Genomic DNA, 23780 nt, shown 5'->3' with positions numbered 1-23780 from the left:
TATTTTTGTTAACCATTAAAAAGGTATCATATTATAAGATTACTTGATTTCTCTTACTGAGAACAAGCACACTTACATATTCTTAAAATCACAGAGGCGAGAGAAAAACATGCACAAAGACATAACTTACAGAAAAAGAAGCCAAAATGCATCACCTGATACTGCAGGGCAGGCCCAATCAACACATCCCCAAATAGCACGCAGAGAGCCAACTTATGTCTTTTGGCCAAAATGCAAACTAACACCCGCATTTATTAGTGTTTTTTTGCATGCAGTGAGCGATAGATGCTAGGGAAGCTCAGGATGGCCAGCCAGTGTGGCGCACTGTGGTGATACATGGCAATCCACTGCTTAGCCAGTAGGGTTGTATTCCTGTATAGTGTTGTGCACTTATCTATGGCTGGCAACCTTGGTATCAGTTCACATGTGCAGACTATATTGTCTGCAGTCACCCCTCTGCTAATCTTGGGTTGAGTTGAGTGGCTGCACATTAGTCTGCACTGAACATTTAGCTCCCTCATATTGCAATCTGGCTCTCTGCATGCTATTGGAGATATGATGATTGAGCCTGCCCTGCAGTATCAGGTGATGCATATTTGCCTTCTTTTTCTCTGAGTTATACTTCAAATATATTTAAGTTAGGGTGGTTTCACATCTGAGTCTGTCACTCAGTTTTTGTTTTCTCTTCTGCTTTTCTTTTAATAAAAAAAAAACACACACAAGCAAACTTGACCCATAGAAAGCAATACATTTTTTTGCTCCCAGTTTGACTCCATTTCATTTCCTTTTTAGTTTATTATCAGTGCACTGCAAGGCAAAACAATAGGTGACCTCTGAGGGAGGGAAGAGAAGAGAAGCCTAGCGAAGAGGATGGGGAAGAAGAAGCCCAGCCACCACCTACCAGCCAGGAGTGTGCATTGTGTACATTGCATATCAGGTTGGCTTGGAGGAAGAGCTCTGGCAAACCTCCCAAAATGAAACTTGTGGAGTGTGCAATGACCTGCATATCCAATAATCAGATACTCTACCCTAAAAAAAGGGATCTGCAAACTGCAGCAAAACTGATGCATGCATGCAATCAGTCCACAATTAGTTAAAAACTGATCAGTTTTAAAAGGACGCCAAATTCAGGTGTAAAATAGTCAGAGAGTAGCAACACCAGACCACCACATCCATGTGAGCTTTAGAATAAACACTTCCAATTCTAGCTACGGAAGAGTGAAAAATGGTGGCCAGAGACACTTTTTTTTTTTTTGTACAGTGTTTCACTTTTTTTTTTTCTTCTCACAACATCCTTGTGGAGGTGGGTAGTAAAGGTACCGACTCAATGGGCACTTTGTGTTACTTGTCTCCTCATGGTCACCTATGAAAACATTTTTTAGAGTTTCCTTACGGAGTTAATCTACATCACATGGCTGGTTCACAGCCTGCACACTAAGGGTGGATTCAGAAGACCGTATATCGGCTGGGTTTTCACGCCCAGCCGATATACGGTATCTCTCTCTGCAGGGGAAGGAGGCTGGAAGATACGGGAGTACTGCTCTGAGCTCTCGCCCCCTCTCTGTCTCCTCTCCACCCCCCTGCACTATTTTCAATGAGGAGAGGCAGGACGGGGGTGGAGCTAATTCCTGAAACGTAACCCCGCCCCCGTTCTGCCTCCTCTCATCGCAGTGTGAACAGAACCCAGTAATTTCAATTGCTTCGTTCACATAAGCGTATTTTGAGCGTGCATTTTATTTGCAAAAAATAAATAAAAATACACAGCATGTTCTATTTTCCTGCACATTTGTGCACGGAAATAGCACTTATTGAACTAATTAACTTAGTTGCCCATTTCAATGAATGGGAGCATGGTTACATGCTTTATTTTTCATGCGCAAATGCGCACGCAAAAACTATAGTAACATACGCATATGCAAAAGCAAACATGCAACATCTACTGCAGAAATAAGGAGCGCAAATCACTGTGTGACACCAGCCTTATAATGTGTGTGTTGCGGATAGTGGAAGTGGACCCACTGTGCTAACCCACCAGCCTGGCTTTTGGACCAGACCTGGTGGGGCTGGCAGCTGACCCCAGAGGTCAGAGGTAATGCTGCAAGGCAATCTCAGATGGGGAATCTTGCCCTTAGCAAATTAGGAGGATAGAAGACCCCTGCCTAAAAGCAAGGTTGGCGTGCTGATAAGAACGGCCCCACGCTGGAACCTTGGGGCTAACTATCCCTGACAGAACAAAGAGACAAAGTGCTGAACATAAGGCACGCAGAACAGGACTGACTTACCACAGACATGAGAACAATGCACAAGCTGGAAGAAAATGAACAAAAGCACAAGGCAAAGAACATACAGAATAAACAGATACAGGAACAGAATCAAACAGAGAAAACAGTCATGAGACAATCCTAGATAGGCAGGGTTTCTGAGACAAACACACATCAATATTAGGGCAAAGAGAGGGAAGATTCCCAGCTCCCTTAAGTAGGAAGGTGATTGCCATTAAAGCTGCCGCTGTGCTGTGAGCACTCAGCAGGTTTAATTAGTGCAGTGCTGATAGAAAGTAGAAGAAAAAGTGGATTATACCCACCTGATAATCAGGTTTCCAGTAGTCTCCACGACAGCACCAATGAGATTGCCTCCTCCTGGTAGGACAGGAACATACTGAGAGGTTAAAAGCTCCCCCCCTTCCCCACTTTCCTCAGTGGATTCTAACGAATTGCCGGGGCAGGAGCTAAACTTAAATTTTTTCCCCTAACCGGGGTTTTTTAATTTTAAATTTATTATTTTATTTTTCTAGGGCGGGAAAGGTACGGGTGCTGTCGTGGAGACTACTGGAAACCTGATTATCAGGTGGGTATAATCCACTTTTTCCCCCAGTCGTCTCCACGACAGCACCAATGAGACGTACCAACTAAAGTTTATTAGGGTGGGATTGCTGCCGAGAGGACTTTGCGGCCGAAGGCCATGTCCTCGTCCTGCTGCACTTTTACCCTATAGTGTTTAGTAAACGTGTGGGGTTTTTTCCAGACTGCGGCCTTGCAAATTTGCTCGACCGAGGCTGAACTGTGTTCGGCCCATGAGGACGCTACTGCCCTTGTGGAATGGGCTTTAAGCGCTAACGGGATCTCCTTCCCGAGGGCTTTATAGGATTCTATGATGGCCAGGCGGATCCACCTGGCTATGGAACTTTTCGCTGCTTTGCTACCCTTATTTGGGCCACTGAACTGGACGAACAGGTTGTCATCCCGCCTCCAGTGGCTCGTTGTATCTATGTAGGTTAGGACTGCTCTCCTAACGTCCAGGCAGCTTAGGGTTCTTTCCTCCTCGTTTTTTGGGTGGCTGAAGAATGAGGGGATTATTATATCCTGGGACCTATGAAAATCTGACACTACTTTCGGCATAAAGGCCGGGTCTGTTTTAAATATTAGTTTGGTGTCTGTAATTTTCATAAACGGGTGGCGGATGGACAAGGCCTGTAGTTCGCTAACCCGTCTTGCGGATGTAATGCCTACTAGGAAGATGGTCTTGATTGTCAGCGTTCTTATAGGTAGCGCTTTGATCGGTTCGAATGGTACCGCTGTCATGGCCCCTAGAACCCAATTAAGGTTCCAGTCTGGGAACAGGTTTATGGGCCTAGGGCGTAATCTAGCTGCTGCTGTTAGGAACCTGTGGACCCATCTATCGTCTGCGAATTTTGTGTCGCAGATAGCGCTAAGGGCTGAAACCTGGACTTTTAGGGTGCTCGGGGAGAGGCCCATCTCTAAGCCCTCCTGCAGGAATTCTAAGATTAGCGGAGTGTCGGGGATAGAATCCCCGCGATCCCTTCCCTGTCTCCATGAGGAAAACTTTCTCCAGACCTTCTGGTAGATCAGGTGGGTCGTCTTTTTCCTACTGGACATTAGGGTTTCTACTACTTTCTCTGAGAATCCTTTCTGTCTTAGCGAGGATTCCTCAAGAGCCATGCCGTTAAATGGAGTTTGTCTAGGCCGGGGTGGTTCAGTGGCCCCTGCGATAGAAGATCCGTCCAGGTAGGCAAGGTGACTGGGTCCTGGACGCTCAGTGTTGTCAGAAGACCGAACCAGCTTCTTTTTGGCCAGAAGGGGGTCACCAGGATTAGCGTGCATCCCTGGGTTCTGAAGTGTTGTAAAACCCTGGGGATTAGTGGTATGGGAGGAAAGGCGTAGGCCAGTCCTTGTCCCCAGTCCTGGCCCAGGGCGTCTACCGCTATCGGACGATCTCCTGGCCGGAGGGAGAAAAAGTTGCCTACTTTCGTGTTCTCCCTGGTTGCGAAGAGGTCCAACTGTGGGGTCCCCCACCGGTTGGTTAAGATTCTGAATGCCTCTGGGGAGAGGGACCACTCTCCTGGGTCTATCCGCTTCCTGCTGAGGAAGTCTGCTTTTCCATTTAGTGTCCCCTTTAAGTGGGTTGCCGTGATCGAGAGGATCCGGCCCTCCGCCCAGTGAAAGATTTTCTGTGCGATGCTTTGCAGTGGGGGAGATCTTGTGCCCCCTTGGTGTCGTATGTGAGCGACCGCGGTGACATTGTCTGACAGTATTTTTATGTGATGGTTCTGTAGCGAGTTGCCCAACTGCTGTAGAACCTGCCAAACTGCCTGTAGTTCTCTGAAATTTGAGGATTGTTCTTTTATCCTCTGAGGCCAGGGACCCTGGAAGAATTGGTTCCCCACATGCGCTCCCCATCCACAGGCGCTTGCGTCTGTTGTGATGTGGATGGCTGGGTCTTGTAGCCAGTGAACCCCTCTCCGCAGGTTCTCTGGGGATGTCCACCAACGCAGGGATGTTTTTGCCCTGTTTGGGATGTACATCCTTGCCCCTAGCGAGGACTGCCTTTTGTCCCACGAGGATAGGACTACGGCCTGTAGGGCTCTGGTGTGGGCCTGGGCCCATGCTACTCCTGGGATGCATGATGTCAAGCTCCCCAGAAGAGACATTGCCTCCCGAATTGTGCAGAATCGTCTTCGTAGGAAGGTTTTGACTATTCTGCGGATTTTTTGTATTCTCTCCTCGGGTAGGTAGGAGCATTGCGATTCTGAGTCGAGAGTTATTCCCAGAAACGTCTTCTGCTTGCCGGGATCTAGGCTGGATTTTTCCCAGTTTATAATCCATCCCAATGATTGGAGAAGTTGTAGCACTGTCTCCAGATGTTTGGTTAGGAGTTTTTTGGACTCTGCTATTAATAGAATATCGTCCAGGTAGGGTACTACTAGGATCGATTTTTCTCTCAGGTGGGCGGCTACCTCCGCCATAATCTTGGTAAAGATTCTGGGAGCTGAGGATATCCCGAAGGGCAGGCATCTGAACTGGTGGTGCTCTGTTCTTCCGCCCATGTCCACTGCGAACCGTAGGTATTTCTGTGAATCTTTGTGGATCGGGATGTGAAAATACGCGTCCTTCAGATCGATGGACGCCATGTAGGCTCCTCTGGGGATCAACTTTATTGTCGAGGAGATGGTTTCCATTTTGAATCTCCTGTATCGGACGCAGGTGTTCAGGTCTTTCAGGTTTATTATCGTCCGGTGTTTCCCGCCGGGTTTTTTTACTAAAAAGAGCCTGGAGTAATAGCCCTGGGTTTCCTCGTTTCGCGGTACGGGAGATATTGCGTTTAACCGCTGCAAGTCGCGCACGCTTTGCCCTAGTAAATGTAGCTGTTTTTTTGGGGCTCGCGTGGTAATGAATTTCCTTCTGGGGATGGATACCAGCTCTATCTGGTATCCGTGCTGTAGGATCTTTGGGATCCATGGGCCCCCGCAGATTGCGGCCCATTGATCCACAAAGCTCCCCAGCCTTGCCCCTACGGGGATGGCGTCAGGGTCTTTGCTTCGGCTCCCCCTGATGGGGGTTGAAGAGGATATTCCTTCCTCTGCCCCCCTTGGGGTAACTCCAGCGGCCTGTCTTGCCCTTGCCTCGGTAGGCCTCGGGCTGCTGCATTGGGGCCCGGGGAAAGGTCTTCACTCTCTGTGGTTTTTCCTCAGGGAACCCTTTTTTCCTGTCGGCCGCCTTCTCTAGAATTTTATCTAGGTCCGGTCCGAATAGAAATTGGCCGTAGAAAGGGAGGGCACACAATTTGTTTTTCGAGGCCAGGTCGCCTGACCATGACCTCAGCCATAACACCCTTCTGGCTGAGTTAGCGCGGGCTGTGGCTTTTGCTGAGAGTTTGACGGTCTCGGCTGCGGCGTCCGCTAAGAAGTTAGTGGCCATGCGCAGTATGGGAAGGGAGTTAAGGATCTGATCCCTCGGCGTTTTGTTGGTCAGATGTAGTTCCAGCTGCTCTAACCATACCCCCAGGGTCCGCGCCACGCAAGTGGCTGCGATCCCTGGCCTAAGGATGTTTGCCGCTGCCTCCCATGATTTCTTTAGGAGTCCCTCTGCCTTGCGATCCATGGGGTCTTTTAGCTGTGCGGCATCCTCAAAGGGCAGAGTCGTCCTCTTGGCTACCTTGGCCACCGGGACGTCTACCTTAGGTATTTCGTCCCAGCTTGCGCAAGCTTCCTCCTCCAGGGGGTATCTCCTTTTTACGCCTCGAGCGGAGTAGGAACCTGCGTCTGGTTTACTCCACTCTCTCTGAATTATTTTAGAGATGTTTTTGTGGACCGGGAAGGTATGTTTGCGCCTCTCCCCAAGTCCACTGAATATCTCATCCTGTCGGGTCCGCGGCTCTCTGGGCTGTTCTATTTTTAACGTAGCCCTAACTGATTTAATTAGTTCCGTCAATTCATCTTGATGGAACAAATATTTCCTGTAGTCCTCCTCCTCTGAGGACTCTTCGGCCGCCTGCTCCTCTTGCTCTGATCCGATGAAGTTCTCGGAATCAGAAGACTCCTCGGGAACATATGCCTTTCTTTGGCGTTTTGCTGGCGGTGCCGGCAGTGACGTTAGAGCTGATTGAACCTCTTCCTTCACCAGCTTTCTAACGTCATCCAGGAATCCCCCCGATTCCTCTCTGACTAGCCTAGCCACGCATGCCTTGCATAGAGGCCTCTGATACGTGGCTGGCAGTCTCGTCCCGCATTCCACGCACTTTCGCAGTTTTGTTCTGGGGGGGATGTCTTTTTTATCCCCCTGACAAACAAAGCATTTTTGCGGGTAAACATGCAATTTTTCCATACACAACATACTGGATATTTGCATTGTATTTTTGCCGCACTGGCTACTTACGGCCGCTGAGGCTGAGGTTTCAGCTGTCTCTGGGGCTGGAGCACTCATCTTTATACCAGTGCTGCAGACACCCTGCGACCTGTGATGCTGGTGTTCTGGCTTCTCTCAGGTTCCTATTTGAATTTTCGCGCTCCTGCGCTAAGCCCCGCCCCCTCCGCTCCTAGTGCAGACGCGATGACGTCATCGCGCTGGACGTGAGATGCGGCGCCCCGCCCCCTGCCGTCAAAGGGCTTCCTGGAGCGCCGCGCTGTAATTTCTGCCGGAGGACGAGGGGGACTGAGGCTCCCGCTTTGAACCCCCTATGGGCCGCCGCGGGAGGAACCTGGCCCGGGGGTTACCACCCTGATGTGGCGTCCCGGGAGTCGTCTGGCTGCGAAGGGATGACAGGGTGAGCCACTGCCTTCCGATCCGCCTGTATGCTTTCGCTGGCTTCTCCACCAGCTCCTCTCATAGATCCTGCCTCCTGGCAGGACAGGAAGACACTGAGGAAAGTGGGGAAGGGGGGGAGCTTTTAACCTCTCAGTATGTTCCTGTCCTACCAGGAGGAGGCAATCTCATTGGTGCTGTCGTGGAGACGACTGGGGGAAACAAGTATATTTATACAGAAGTGGAAGAGTGACGCCCGAATATGCCCAGAACAGCAAGTAGGCCACAGACACGGGTAGCAGACCTAACAGTGTGACATTAGTATGTACAAATTGTCCCCATTTCTAAGTTCAAGATTGAGAGTACTCTATCAATATATTAATAATCCATTACAACGAAAGATGGTTCCATTTGTACCACTCAAAAAAATCTAACTTTGACTTCTCAAGAAAATTTTCTAAAGATTTTCAAGTGAATCCAGCTGAGGTGCAATACCAGAGTATAGATAAAAGTGAGCCTATAGAAAAGGGCTTATTCAGACGACCGTATATCGACCGGGTTTTCATGTCCGGCCCATATACAGTGTCCCTCTCTGCAGGGGGAGGAGGCTGGAAGAGCCGGGAGCAGTGCACTTAGCTCCTGCTCCACCCCTCTTCCCCCCCTTGCCACTATTTGCATGAGGAGGGGAGGAGCGGAGCTAAGTCCCAGAACTTAGCTCTGCCCTCATCCCACCCCCTCCATTTGCTAGTAGTGGCAAGGGGCGGAGAGGGGGCGGGAGCTCAGAGCACTGCTCCCGACTCTTCCAGCCTCCTCCACCTGCAGAGAGGGACACCGTATATCGGCTGATATACGGTTGTCTGAATAAGCTCTAAGAGTAATGCTGTTTCTACAAATAAAAAACAAACAGGCCCTTTGTCTTTACTTTAATGCTAATGCCCTATTAATTCTTTATGACCTGTGCTGCAAAAACAAAATTGATGGCCATCAAACGACTGTCTCAGGGCTCCCACACACTTGCGTTTTTTTAACGCTGTGTTTATTTTAACGCGATTGTCAATGGGAACTTTCTAATGTTAAAAATGCAACGCATCAAAAACGCAAGTTGCGTTGCGTTGAATTGCGTTTTTAACATTAGAAAGTCCCATTGACAATCGCGTTTAAAAAAACGCAAGTGTGTGGGAGCCCTTAAAGAGAGTGCTGTCTTGTGAAACTGCTGAGCATTCTAGACACTTTTCTACTTTGTAATTCCTTTGCTGATGTTGTAAAAGGGGTAACACAAGTGATGGCAGTGCAATGGCAAAGCTTCGTGATGCATCTGGTGTTTTCCTCATTGAAACCTCATCTTTTATTTTTTTTTAAAAGACCCTAAATATCCAAAATTAGGCACACAATTCCTGAAGACAAAATGTCTAAAACACTCAAAACTTTCCTACTTTCTGACTCCCACAGACAATATTTATAACAGTAGAGCTTTGCTGTAAAGTACCATAATGCATATTGAAGGAGACAACTCACCGGAGTGCTGCTGCTGCTGCCTTCTAGCTCTTTCGCCTGCTGAATTCTCTTTTCTTGGATAAGTTGAGAATTCTTCCTTTGTAACCAATCTTTAAAGGCAATCTCATTTTCTCTCTTTTTTAGTTCGTCCTGTTCTTTTTTGCGCTCTTCATCCTATTCACAGATGAATTTGTTGATGACACATTAGCAGATAGTTCTACACTTCTATCAATTGATGTGCTGTAATAAGTTAAAATAGTCTTCCAGGAGTAAAATATTAAATGGCCTATCCTTAAGTTACGCCATCAATGTTAGAATGGTAGGATTCCTGCCGATCTGAAAAATGAAGGGGCTCCAGTGCTCCAGCCCATACTGCAGCTAAAACCCATTTACTGAGTTGCAGTTCCAGGCTCAGCCACACTTGAGGACCAACTGCTGTGCCTGAGAAACAATTGAAAGGTTCCTTCATTCTGTGGATCACCAGGAGTGTCAGTGGACAAACCTTACCAATCAAACATTTCCTATCCCAAGGAAAGCCCTTTTATAGAAAAAATAAAAAGTATACCAGGGCTCCAGATTTAAAAAAATGGCTGATAATGTGACCAAGAGTTCGCAAATGGCAACAAGATTTTCCAGCCCTGTCGCCATTTGTGAGCAGCTCTTCTGCCGCACTGCAACTTTAAAGAAAAAAAAAATTCTCCTTCTATTCAGCAGCTGTGCCACACGCTAGGCACATCTGCTGGAAGTCTTGCCGCTTGACTCAAACTGCCTTCCGCATTGTGAGAGTTGAGTGGAAGCAGGAGATGCCTGATGCTAAAAGTAAGTGCCCTGCTCAGACTGCTGCTCTTCACACTTCTGTATGCACATTACAGCTTAGTAATCGGGTTATCTGGCAGGATGAAATAAATAAGACATTTACATTAAAATAAGAGGCAGTTGCAGAAATAAGCATTAGCAGGTGGATGATGTGCACTGCAAAGCTCCTGCCGTGACTAATAGTCCTACTCTCTGGTCTGGCCTGTCACAGAAGCTTGATAATAGGGTGAAGTCACCAGTTAATGACCATTTAAGACATTTGCTGGGTTCCAATTGTAATTGTTCTGTTTCTGCTACAAAGACGAACAAAGTATCACAATAGGCCCCTGAAATAATCACAAGAGAAGGAATTCGGAGTTCTTGCCATAAACATCATGAGCACAAAGCAGTAAACACATAAAAATAGAAGTTCTAAAACACCGGTGAATGCCTGGGTCGAGTCAGTGACAATACAAGGGTTGCACCAGTTTTGTATCATACATGCAAGACCTGCACAAAATACTCTTTACCGACATGCTTGTGTGAGCCAGGCTTTTGATTGACTCATATGTGTACCATATTTTTGTGGCCACCTCCAATGTTTTGGGCCTCTCATGGTCATTCTGCTCACTGCATACTCTTCTTCTGATTCTCTGCCACAATTCATGGAAAGTACTCGCCATCATATTGTACAATTACAAGAGACTTTACTGAAATGTCTGCAGCATGCAAAGGGTAGTCCGTCTCTACCTTACTTAACTGATGGTCACTGTCAGAATCTAGGCTTAGGCTTGGAATATCAGTGGTCATTCACTGGAGTTTTACTATTACCAGTGTTTCACCACCCCAAGAAAACATAAATTCTAATATTGGCATCACAAACTTCTGCACATTTGTATGTTAAGGTCCCAACAGCCCCAGGGATGAGATGCTAATGAAGACTGATTAACATTATGGTCTACTATATGACTTTTTGTGGCATAAGCACAAACACTCACCTTATTATTCTCCTCTGGAGATGAGCCCATTGCAGCAAGTGCCGTTGGGTCCGTCATTTTGTCATCTGTTGTCATGTGACAAAATCAAACAATCATAGGACTTCACACTAGGTGGATGTTCTACATCTGATGTTATCAATATTTTCATTAGATTGCTTCAGAATGGCTTATTATGGCTTAATAAAAATAAATGAGTGACTCACTGGAGCCATCACCCTACATGGCAAGTATAAGACTAGGGCAACACGGTAGCTTTAGCTGTGATAGATATCATGCAACCAAAGCTCGCAGTATACCCACAAATTAATGGAAGTGAGTGCCGTCATATTGTGGCTTGTAAGTTAGAATAACCCAACAATCACTAGAAGTCCAGCGAGTTTGCTTTTCTTGCCATCATCAGGTCACGGTGGTGGCTACTTGGAAGCTGCAGCACCACCACATTCAGTTCCGTTAGTTTGCGATGCCACAGGGCTAAGCTGCAATCTTTGGCTGCACTACCTGTGTTGCTGTCAAAGTCACTGTGTAACTAGCCTAAACCAGAGTATGATGTATGATTAGTATCTATCGTGTGTAACTTGTACATATAGTACTGTATATACTACCTACCCTGACAAACACACCACCACGATGAGTAGAAACAGGAGATGCCATCACTGTGACTGTCAGCTCTACTCTATTTAATGCTGCCACATCAGAAACTGTAGGTAGTATAGGGTTGCCAGCGGCTCTCTGAATGAGATTACTAGGGAATGGGAGGAAAGGTCTGTATGTAACTATACTGTGAGAGGAAAACTCTGGATGTGATTATACTGCAAGAGGGTCTCTGGATGTGATTGTACTGCAAGAAGGGGCTCTGGATGTGATTATACTGCAAGAGGGTCTCTGGATGTGATTATACTGCAAGAGGGTCTCTGGATGTGATTGTACTGCAAGAAGGGGCTCTGGATGTGATTATACTACAAGAGGGTCTCTGGATGTGATTGTACTGCAAGAAGGGGCTCTGGATGTGAATAAACTGTGAGAGGGGCTCTGGATGTGATTATACTGCAAGAGGGAACTCTGGACGTGATTATACAGTACTGCAAGAGGGGGCTCTGGATGTGATTATACTGCGAGAGAGTCTCTGGATGGGATTATACTGCGAGAGAGTCTCTGGATGGGATTATACTGCGAGAGGGGCTCTGGATGGGATTATACTGCGAGAGGGGCTTTGGATGGGATTATACTGCGAGAGGAGCTCTGGATGGGATTATACTGCGAGAGGAGCTCTGGATGGGATTATACTGCGAGAGGAGCTCTGGATGGGATTATACTGCGAGAGAGACTCTGGATGGGATTATACTGCGAGAGGGGCTCTGGATGGGATTATACTGCGAGAGGGGCTCTGGATGGGATTATACTGCGAGAGGGGCTCTGGATGGGATTATACTGCGAGAGGGGCTCTGGATGGGATTATACTGCGAGAGGGGCTCTGGATGGGATTATACTGCGAGAGGGGCTCTGGATGGGATTATACTGCGAGAGAGGGCTCTGCATGGGATTATACTGCGAGAGGGGCTCTGGATGGGATTATACTGCGAGAGGGGCTCTGGATGGGATTATACTGCGAGAGGGGCTCTGGATGGGATTATACTGCGAGAGGGGCTCTGGATGGGATTATACTGCGAGAGGGGCTCTGGATGGGATTATACTGCGAGAGGGGCTCTGGATGGGATTATACTGCGAGAGGGGCTCTGGATGGGATTATACTGCAAGAGGGGCTCTGGATGGGATTATACTGCAAGAGGGGCTCTGGATGGGATTATACTGCGAGAGAGGGCTCTGCATGGGATTATACTGCGAGAGAGGGCTCTGCATGGGATTATACTGCAAGAGAGGGCTCTCTGCATGGGATTATACTGCGAGAGAGGGCTCTGGACGTGATTATACTGCAAGAGGGGGCTCTGGACATGATTATACTGCAAGAGAAAGCTCTGGACGTGATTATACAGTACTGTGAGAGAGGGCTCTGGATGTGATTCTACTGCGAGAGGGGTCTCTGGATGTGATTCTACTGCGAGAGGGGTCTCTGGATGTGATTCTACTGCGAGAGGGGTCTCTGGATGTGATTCTACTGTGAGAGGGGTCTCTGGATGTGATTCTACTGTGAGAGGGGTCTCTGGATGTGATTCTACTGTGAGAGGGGTCTCTGGATGTGATTCTACTGCAAGAGGGGTCTCTGGATGTGATTCTACTGCAAGAGGGGTCTCTGGATGTGATTATACTGCGAGAGGGGGCTCTGGATGTGATTATACTGCGAGAGGGGGCTCTGGATGCGATTATACTGCGAGAGGGGTCTCTGGATGTGATTCTACTGTGAGAGGGGTCTCTGGATGTGATTATACTGCGAGAGGGGTCTCTGGATGTGATTATACTGCGAGAGGGGGCTCTGGATGTGATTATACCGCGAGAGGGGGCTCTGGATGCGATTATACTGCGAGAGGGGTCTCTGGATGTGATTATACTGCGAGAGGGGGCTCTGGATGTGATTATACTGCGAGAGGGGGCTCTGGATGTGATTATACTGCGAGAGGGGGCTCTGGATGTGATTAAACTGTGAGTGGGAACATTGAACATGATTATACCGCAAGGTTTAATTGCCAATTATCATGATCCAGGTTTGTACCACATGCATTCAGCACTCTTTGGGTTAGTCAAAACATAGCGGAACAGTTGCAGATTTTCGATGCAGATTCGAAGCAAACAGTGAAATTTGTGGCAAAGCCGTAGTGAAATTCATATGCAAAACACATATGGATTCACAGCAGATCCTATGCTGAAATGAACCATCACGGATGACTTCAGCTTTACAAGGGAAATTAGGTACTTTTTGAGAAACAACTAGGGTAATGAAATATTCATGGGCATTAGGTTATCATCTAGTAATGGCTTGAATATGTATACATGGATGTAAGTTACCTCTCTCTTATGTCTCTCCTGCCTTTCTAGAATCCGTTTTTGTAGTTCTTTTTGTTCCGGAGAGACTCTGAATGTGGTGTTCTTGGTTGACACACTTGCAGACTGCGCCCTCCGCTGTGGCTTTACTTTATGCATAGATTTGGTTAAGTTAGCAGAGTTTGGTCGGACTTTAGGGCCAGTAGGAGGTTGAGGGATGAAACCATTCACGCTATTAATACTTGAATTTTTCTTATCGCCATTGGCTATTGTAGAAGGTTTATCTGAAGGAGAAGAAGATTTGGAGCTGTCTTTATTGTTACTTATAGGAGGCAAAGAACATTGGTTCTCAATGTCCCGTAAATTGACAAGTTCAAACTTTCCATCTTTCTCAACCAAAACTTTTGCATCCTTAGGTTCTTCACCAGTGCCACCAGGTTTAGGACTATGTTCCCCACCCCGTGCATCATCTACTTGTAACTGAGACATGCCGTCTACAACATCATCATCTGTAACACTTTCAGTCCTATCACTGTCAGGGAACTCTAATGGCGGGACTTCCAGATCAACCAAAGTTTCCTTGAATTTGAGTCTTCTCTCTCGATTTTCATCTACAGTTTCCATTTCCAGTTTCTTGTTAGCTTCTTCTATCTTTTCTGCAATGTATCGCTTTGTTTCTTCATCTTCTGTGTCAGTCTCTTCATGTTCAGATACAGAGTTACGAGTCTGCTTATTTGGCTCATTGTGAACAATCTCATCCTCATTGCTGGAAGATTTGTCGCTTTCATTTTCTTCTTCTACTGAATGCCTTGGGTCAAGTTTGAAATTGCTGGATTCGTCCTCTTGACTCTTAAATAAGAGAATATGATTGACTATATTATTATTTTAGGTTAAAAATCTGAAATATATGGCTTTTGCAACTTAAATCCATTGTAATATTAAAAAAAAGATTTAGCTAAATGTGACCAAACGTCAACAAGTGTTCATACATAGCTCAAAGGTTCCTAAGAGAAACATACTCATCTCAAGTCACATTCCAGAGTACTACATCATCACCCCCACCTAAACAAGGCGGAATAGTATACGAAATGCCTCACAGGGAATGGTAGGATCAGACCATGATGGAGGAACCTGCTGCCTATCCCTCATAACGTGGATAGATAGCAGGACTGACTAGGAAAAAGGGAGATGGAGAGTAATTTGGATTTGCTCAGTAGCAATAGACTCAGATGTGACACATACATGCTTAAATTAGGACATCGGGTTATACGTCATAGGGTGGGGCCATCCATGTATGCTCATTCAAATACAAAGGGGTCATGCTATTTAATGTTAAAATCTAAAAAAAAGCGCCTAAAAATACTTTAAAAACTGTTAATTATACCTGTAAACGCCTATACTTCTCATCTTCTTCATTTATTAACCAGTCAAGGTCCTTCTCAAAATCATCTTCATAGTCTGGAGCTCCATCAGAATCAGATTCGTCCTTCTTACTCATTTTTGTTTTGGAAAAAGTGTGTTGCTCTTCTAAAAATACATAAAATTGGGGAAAAAAAGATCATGTGCCAATTATACATTGTATGTTAAACCGTTTAAAGGGCATTCCTATCTCAGACTACCATGGCATATCCCAGCATATGCCATGCTAGTCTGATAAATGCAGGTCCCACTTCCGGGACCCACATCTATACCTATTTCTGGACTTGCATAATAGACACCAGAGAAATTATAGAAAATGTCAGAGGGAAGAAAGATTGAGAGATGGGGAATCCAAGAAGGCCTGGATATCCAATGCTGAGAGTCAACGGGCCTCTGTGGGAGCACCACAAAGTTGAGGCATCGTGCCGCCAATGTGAACAAGTGCCCAATACGAATGCACCAAGTACTTCCACCACTTGGCTCAACACGAATAGCATTTCTGATTACACAAACATTTCATAAGTGATAGAATTCAACCAATGGACGTCGATGATAAACCACAACCATTAACAGCGAGTGCACCAAATGTGAAGAAGACGTGCAGTGATGGATAGGAAGGTTTAGTTGACAATTCTACAGACATTTGGACTAAATCAAAAATATGAGAAGAGACCGACAGAATTGGATTTTGTCGTAGGATATAAATTGGTACTGAATAGAAGGCATAACAACAGAGATGAAGGTAGTCATGATCCAGAGGGTGATGAAGCTACTCAACAATAGAATTCGGTACTCATTCAATCTGATTACTTGACAATAAGTGAGACTTGGATGAATCCAGATGAATCTGTACACATAAAAGGATTAACCCCTTAGTGACGGAGCTTTTTTGCTTTTTTCCATTTTTGTTTTTTCCTACTCCCTTTTAAAAAATCGTAGCTCCTTAATTTATCCATCGACGTCGCTGTATGTGGGCTTGTTTTTTGCGGGATGAGTTGTATTTTTCAATGGCACTATTTATTGTACCATATAATTTACTGAAAAACTTTTAAAAAATTCTTAGCGGAGAGAAATGGAAAAAAAAAACCGACATTCCACCATCTTTCGGTGCGTCCTGTTTCTACAGCACACAAATTGCAACAAAAACGACCTGATATTTGTATTCTATGGGTCAGTACGATTGCTACGATACCAAACTTGTATAGTATTTTTTTTGCTGTAGTACTTTTATTTTTTTTTAAAGATATTAAATTTTTTTCAATTATTTTCTGCGGTCATTTTGTGCGCGCAATACCTTTTTTATTTTTTTGTCGATGTAGTTGAGCAAGGGCTCATTTTTTGCAGGATGTCCTGTCGTTTCCGATACTATCAATTTGGCATACATACAACTTTTTGATCACTTTTTATTGCGTTTTTTCTGGGAGACAGGGTAACTAAAAAAGTGTATTTCTGGCGTTCTTTATTTTTTTTTTCAGACGACGTTCACCGTGCGGGAAAAATAATGCACTACTTTGATAGTTCGGACTTTTACGGACGCGGCGATATCAAATACATATTTTTATTTTATGATTTTGATTTTTTAATAATGGATATGGCAAAAGGGGGGTGATTTAAACTTTTATAACTTTTTTTTTTTTTAACAATTAAAAAAACTTTATTGATTATTTTTTTTACACTACTTTGAAGTTCCCCTGGGGGACTTTAACATGCGATGCTTTGATCGCTCCTGCAGTATGACGTAATGCTATAGCATTACGTCATACTGCTTTTTTACAGGCAGTCTTTCAAGCCACCCTGTGTGGATGGCTTGATAGGCAGTCTGCTAAGGCAGCCCTGGGGCCATTCATTAAGTCCCCGGCTGCCATGACACCTGCACGGCTCCCCCGATCTCACCGCGGGGGGGCCGTGCGGGACCCCCGAACGCGGGGGGATTTAAATGCCGCTGTCAGAATTGACAGAATTGACAGCGGCATTTAAAGGGTTAATAGCCGCGAACGGCCGAGCGCAGCTATTGCCCGCGGGTGTCAGCTGTAATAAACAGCTGATGCCCGCGCTGTATGGAGGGAGATAGCGCCGCTACCTCCCTCCATACACGTCCTGCAACAGCAGGACGTAGTTTCCCGATGGGGCGGTCATTAAGGGGTTAATACTGATGACACAAATGAATGAGTCTGGCTGCGTTAAATCCGATTCACCCACCAAACGTGGTGTTCAACGATATAGATGAGCAGGCGGTATTGCAGTCTTTAGAAATATAGACTCTTCAAACGAATATAAACCTGTTGTGATAGACTGGTCAAACTATTGACAATTGATTGACACTGGTATCCGTGATATTTGTATGCTGTGGCAAGGTAGTTCACAGAAAAGCCTGTATGTTAATCAGCAGGGACAGCTGTATGGGTGTGTCTGGAAAACCCTCACACCCATTCATTTCCCTGTTGAAAGCCCGAGAGAGAGGATGAGGTACCAGCGTCAGAAACTGGAAGCTTGAGGTCTGGCGCGGACCAGACTGGGCGCGACATGTGTCTGACAGGGAAGGACGACCTCTGGAAACCCTGGGTGTGGGATAGTGATGGTGACCCTGCGGGTTTTGAATCCACGAAAATCATATTATGCTCTAGTACATTGATGCTGTAAAACTGTTTGCTGTGTGTGAAATAAAACTGGTGGAAACCAGAGTTGAAGTATTCCGGTGGTTCTGAGCCTTTATGTGGGTGATGCCAACCATCTTGGGTGGAGAAGATGGCAATACCATAAGCGAGTTACACCTAGGTTGCCACAACAGTTAAAGTGTTGTACAGTAGAGTAGTGAGATTTATACTAGGTAATGTTTACATTCATCTTAATATGTCGATATCTGATGTGGAAATGTTGTTGTTCGATGCAATTATCAAATATTCACTAACAAGTAGACTGATCAGTGACAACATGGAGGAGGATACTGATGTGCCAACTATAATATTTGGTGACTGTAATGTAGACACTAGATTAAATTTACACGCTCTTAGCTTTATGAAGAAACACTGTTATTTAGATTATGAACCCATCAAATCACCTACTATATTGGGTGGCACTGACTGCTTATAATGGTATATGTGACACCCCATCTAATACAACAGGTAACAAACCCCATAGTGATATTATAAGAACCAGGCATACCAGCCTTCATTCACAGGATACAGGCAGTTTTTGACTCCTACACATGAGTGATTTGTCGCTCAGTACCCTGTCGGTGGTGGATTGTAACCAGGGCGACTATTGCCCAAATTTGCAGTTTCCATCAAGAATTCAGGCAATAATCACCCTGTGTAAAGTTACCTTTAGGGTGACTACCCACTAGCGTTTGCGAATTTGCTGCATTTGTTTTCCAGGTGTCTATGGGACTTTCTAATGTTAAAAACTAGAGTTGAGCGAACGTACTCTGTCGAGCTTGATGCTCGTTCGAGTATTAGCGTACTTGATGGTGCTCGTTACTCGAGCATCAAGCGTGTTTGACCCCGCCCCCGTTTTTGGCTCCTCCCCGCCGCAGCGCGCGTCAATGGCAAATTTTTTGGCAGGCAGGAGAGGAAGAGATGGAGATGGGAAGAGGGGGGGGAAGATGGGGGGGGACGGGGGGAGAGGGGGAGGAACACACACGCATGAACCAAGAAAAAAAAAAAAGCTTGAGACCCGGCATCCCACATACAAAAATGCTCGAGTCTCCCATTGTAGCCAATGGGGTTCATTACTCGAGTAGAGCTCTCGAATTTTACGAAAAGCTCGACTTGAATAACGCAGACCCGAGCATTTGGGTGCTCGCTCATCTCTATTAAAACCGCATCTCGGCAAAATCGCAATTTACCGCGAAATCACGATTTTGCGCAATGTGATTTTTAACTTTAGCAAGTTCCATAGACCCCTGGAGAGAAAAAACGCTGCGAATTTCGCAATGAAAAAGAACTGTAGTGGGTAGACACCCTTAATCAGAAATTCTCAAAATATTTCTTTATTTCTCAATCTGACTACACAAGTCATTGTGAGGCTGCCAGGATAACAGGACTGTTTACAAGCAGAGGAGAGATAAGGGAATGGTTACTCCCAAAGCATTTGGTCACTATAGAAACTTCATAGATAAGGATTAGTATTAAAAAAGTGTAGATGGAGCAGAGTTGGTCATGAAGGACACTGCTGCTGGTCATATATAAGTGCATATACTGTAATACAGTATGTAAGTATTGCAGTGTATTGTACAGGTAATCTCAGGGAAATCTCCTAGTCGAACTAAAAAAAAAAAAAAAATTCAGAAAAAGACATACTAATAATATATATCTATTTTTTTTTATATATATACATATAACAACAAGTAATAAAAGCTCAAAAAACCCTTTTCCCATTTCTCACATAAAAATCTAAACAATAAAAAAAACACAATTTGTATTAAAAGTTCAAATCAATAAAATGGAGAACTCTGTAGAGAAAAGTACGCAATGACAGAACTACGGACCATCTCACCTTCCACAACAAATGTAAAAAAAAGGATACAAAGCGATCAAAAAAGTTGTATATACTGGACCTCAAAATTATGCCGATAAGAGCTACAACTTAGGCTTCCTACAAACGGGCCGAGAAACTCACCCCGATATCGCGCTCGCCAACGTGCATGTTCAGTGCGAGACGTTTTTCTGCCAAAAAGTCTCCCATCGCTTCTGTGAAGCAGCGATCCCCTGGCGCAGCTTTCAGGCACATTAGAGGATCAGTAAGGGTTTCCCAGCATTCCATGGGAAACCTCACATCGCACTTGCATGCACATCGTACGGCGTGAAATCTGTTTTACTGTCCCAATGAAAACAATGGGCAATGCATTACGAGGATGCAGAAGGATAAGGCATGCCGTGATTGTTTCCCTCACCGCGATGCTGTATGGGAAAACACCGCTCACATATACGACTCCCTTGAAAAGAATGGGGTTCACAGTCTCATGCGGTGGTAAAATATCGTAAATACGATGTAAGTTTGGCATCTTTGTAATCGTATTGAACCACACAATAAAGGTAACAGCAGAGTGAACACCGTAAAAATGAAGCGCAGAACACAATGGGGCAAATTTACTACTACTGTCTAAACCTCAGTGTAAACTAAGAGCGCCAATCTTAAAACGTGACAGATTTATACAGCAACTTATGCTGGGTGGAAAATCTACCAAAGTTTAAGACCGTCCAGCCTAAAGCGTTATTCACACGATTCTGCCGTGACAAAACGCCGTCAAAAATCGCGACCATCTGAGGCGATGGATTCCAATGCATTCGTTCAGATAGGCGATTCTGCAGCACGCAAAATTGGCCATCCAGAAAAAATAGCACATACGGTGTGCATTCCGGTGGCTGCTTTTACGTGTGGCCAAAAAAGATAGGACTTGTCCTATCTTTTGGCGTGATTAACCAATGGGAGCCGCAGGCAGCCAGAAGGGGAGGGGGTTTAGCGTGACTAGCTCTGCTAATCTCCCGCCCCATTCCCTTGCCGGCAGCCGGGACAAAGAAGGGGAGGGAGTTTAACAGAGCTAAGCTCTCTCCCTGCGGCTGACAATATTCCACATATACGCCGCAGGCTGGCCGTCTAGATGGGTGAGAAAACGGGAGATGCAGACGCCACTTTGTTGTAGCTGCCTCTCGTTCATGCGGCCAAAAATCACAGCGGCCCTGTGAATAAAGCCTAAAGCCCCATTCATGCACAACGTCCCAAAGGACCAAAGAATTAACAACTTTTTTTGCATAGAAATGATGAGCAATTACACATAAAGTTAATCGGTTGAAATCCTCTCCATTTGCCTCATTAGCTAAAGTAAACCCTGTATATGTTGTTTGCTCAGGTGGGCGAGTGTTTATGTGAGGAATCTCTGGCTGGCAGGTTTTTAATTAGTGTGAAGAAAAGCCATTGTCTTCTGCTGCATGAGTCATTGTGTTTAGAGGGCAAACAATCCCCCTCCCCTCCAGTTGTTTAGTCTTTCAAAAGACTGAAAGAATGTCATTTACACCAGACAACAAGCCAACGAACTAACGACTATTTAGGCAGAAACTAAGCAATAAACGACAAGTGAACGAATAGAGCACGATGGCTTCACATTGACACTTAATGATTATTGCGCACATTTGTTTGCTTGAATGAATGATGAGCAATAATATTTGCGTGTAAATGGGCCTTAAGTTCATACCACTCATTAGTTGACTTAGTTTATGCGGCTATGTAAATGATTAGAGTTGTGATGTGATTAGATGAATGGTCTTGCCACCTGAGGCCCTAAAAGTGATCCCCGCTTGGCCTATAAAAGGCTCTCGGAGGCTCCTTGTGTGTAGTGACCTCTTCTGCTTGTGTAGAGCTTGTTGACCACTAGACGCCTCTATGACTCAGAGAAGAGATGTCACCCCATTGCCAGAGTCAGAGAGGGGCGCATTATTGGGATGTGAGAATCTGGATGGCCGTATTGATGAATTGCTGCTACCTGGGCTGTTCTGACCAGACTGTTGGGTGGTGGGACCAGTGGATGTGTGAGGGCACACCAGGTGACTGCGGGCAGGGCGCCCCCTACAGACCATCATTAGAGAGGAGCGTCTGATCGTCCAACAAGTACAAGCAGCTCCAACTGTCTTGCTGTCCGCCATTCAGGGGCAGGTAGCGCCATCGTTATACCCCTGCGTCTGTGGGGGCCATTTCCATGCACTTGACTGAAGGACATTTGGTCTCATGGTGCCCATTAGGTGTACGGCTGTGACACCCACCATCGCCACCGCTTGCAGTGATGTGGAGAATAAACTGGACGCTACGGAGTGGAGCCAGATTGTCCTTAGTGATGTATCCAGGCTTAGTTTGTTCACTGACGACGGCCATGTTCCTGTCTGTAGACCATAGGGTGAGCGTCCCAATCCTGCCTTTGCTGGCAGGATACGAGGGACAATGACAGCTCAGTGATATGTTCAGGACATCCTGCAGCCACATGGGTTCCTCTCATGGCAGGGCTTCAAGAAGACTATTAGAGATGAGCGAGCACCAAAATGCTCGGGTGCTCGTTACTCGGGATGAAATTTTCGCGATGCTCGAGGGTTCGTTTCGAGTAACGAACCCCATTGAAGTCAATGGGCGACCCAAGCATTTTTGTATATCGCCGATGCTCGCTAAGGTTTCCATTTGTGAAAATCTGGGAAATTCAAGAAAGTGATGGGAACGACACAGCAACGGATAGGGCAGGCGAGGGGCTACATGTTGGGCTGCATCTCAAGTTCCCAGGTCCCACTATTAAGCCACAATAGCGGCAAGAGTGCCCCCCCTCCCAACAATTTTTACATCTGAAAAGCCCTCATTAGCAATGCATACCTTAGCTAAGCACCACACTACCTCCAACAAAGCACAATCACTGCCTGCATGACACTCCGCTGCCACTTCTCCTGGGTTACATGCTGCCCAACGCCCCCCCGCACGACCCAGTGTCCACAGCGCACACCAAACTGTCCCTGCGCAGCCTTCAGCTGCCCTCATGCCACGCCACACTCATGTCTATTTATAAGTGCGTCTGCCAGAGGAACCGCAGGCACACACTGCAGAGGGTTGGCACGGCTAGGCAGCGACCCTCTTTAGAAGGGGCGGGGCGATAGCCCACAATGCTGTACAGAAGCAATGAGAAATCCAATCCTGTGCCACCTCCATTAGGAGCATAGCAATGGGCATAGCAATGGGAAACCTATGTGCCACACACTATTCATTCTGTCAAGGTGTCTGCATGCCCCAGTCAGACCGCGTTTTTTTATAAATAGTCACAGGCAGGTACAACTCCGCAATGGGAATTCCGTGTGCACCCACAGCATGGGTGGCTCCCTGGAACCCACCGGCTGTACATAAATGTATCCCATTGCAGTGCCCTGGACAGCAGAGCTAACGTCAGATTAAATGCAGGTGGGCTTCGGCCCACACTGCATGCCCCAACCTGACCGGGCTTTTTAATTCATAGACACAGGCAGGTACAACTCCCTATTGTGAAGTCCCTGTGGACTGACAGCATGGGTGGGTGCCAGGAAGCCACCGGCGGTACATAAATATATCCCATTGCAGTGCCCAGCACAGCTGAGGTAATGTCATGTTTAATGCAGGTGGGCTTCGGCCCACACTGCATGCCCCAGTCAGACTGGGGTTCTTTAGAAGTGGACACATGCAGTTACAACTCCGTGTGGACCGACAGCATGGGTGGGTGCCAGGAAGCCACCGGCGGTACATAAATATATCCCATTGCAGTGCCCAGCACAGCTGATGTAAGGTCAGCTTTAATGCAGGTGGGCAAAAAATTAATTGGATTACACTGTAGGCGAGGGCCCCAAAAAATTGGTGTACCAACAGTACTAATGTACGTCAGAAAGATTGCCCATGCCCAACCAAGAGGGCAGGTGAAACCCATTAATCACTTTGGTTAATGTGGCTTAATTTGTAACTAGGCCAGGAGGCAGCCCAGTTAAAATAAAAATTGGTTCAGGCGCAAGTTTCAACGCTTTAATGAGCATTGAAACATATAAAAATTGTTTACAAAAATTATATGACTGAGCCTTGTGGGCCTAAGAAAAATTGCCCGTTCGGCGTGATT

General features: G+C 46.0%; 1 protein-coding gene across 1 annotated transcript in view; it reads right to left on the bottom strand.

Moving 5' to 3' along the window:
* CCDC181 (coiled-coil domain containing 181) overlaps positions 1–23780 on the bottom strand; it is a 32041-nt gene that overhangs the window by 2044 nt on the left and 6217 nt on the right. Inside the window, exons 2-4 of the mRNA XM_066598652.1 lie at positions 15144–15286; positions 13784–14608; positions 9054–9206 (exon numbers count right to left, since the gene is read on the bottom strand). Coding sequence (XP_066454749.1) covers positions 9054–9206; positions 13784–14608; positions 15144–15257 — 1092 coding nt within the window. The 5' untranslated portion in view covers positions 15258–15286. The remainder of the gene's footprint in view (positions 1–9053; positions 9207–13783; positions 14609–15143; positions 15287–23780) is intronic.

This window comes from Eleutherodactylus coqui, chromosome 4, assembly GCF_035609145.1.
Source record: "Eleutherodactylus coqui strain aEleCoq1 chromosome 4, aEleCoq1.hap1, whole genome shotgun sequence".
Lineage (NCBI taxonomy): Eukaryota > Metazoa > Chordata > Amphibia > Anura > Eleutherodactylidae > Eleutherodactylus > Eleutherodactylus coqui.
This window is presented reverse-complemented; position numbering and strand designations above follow the sequence as displayed.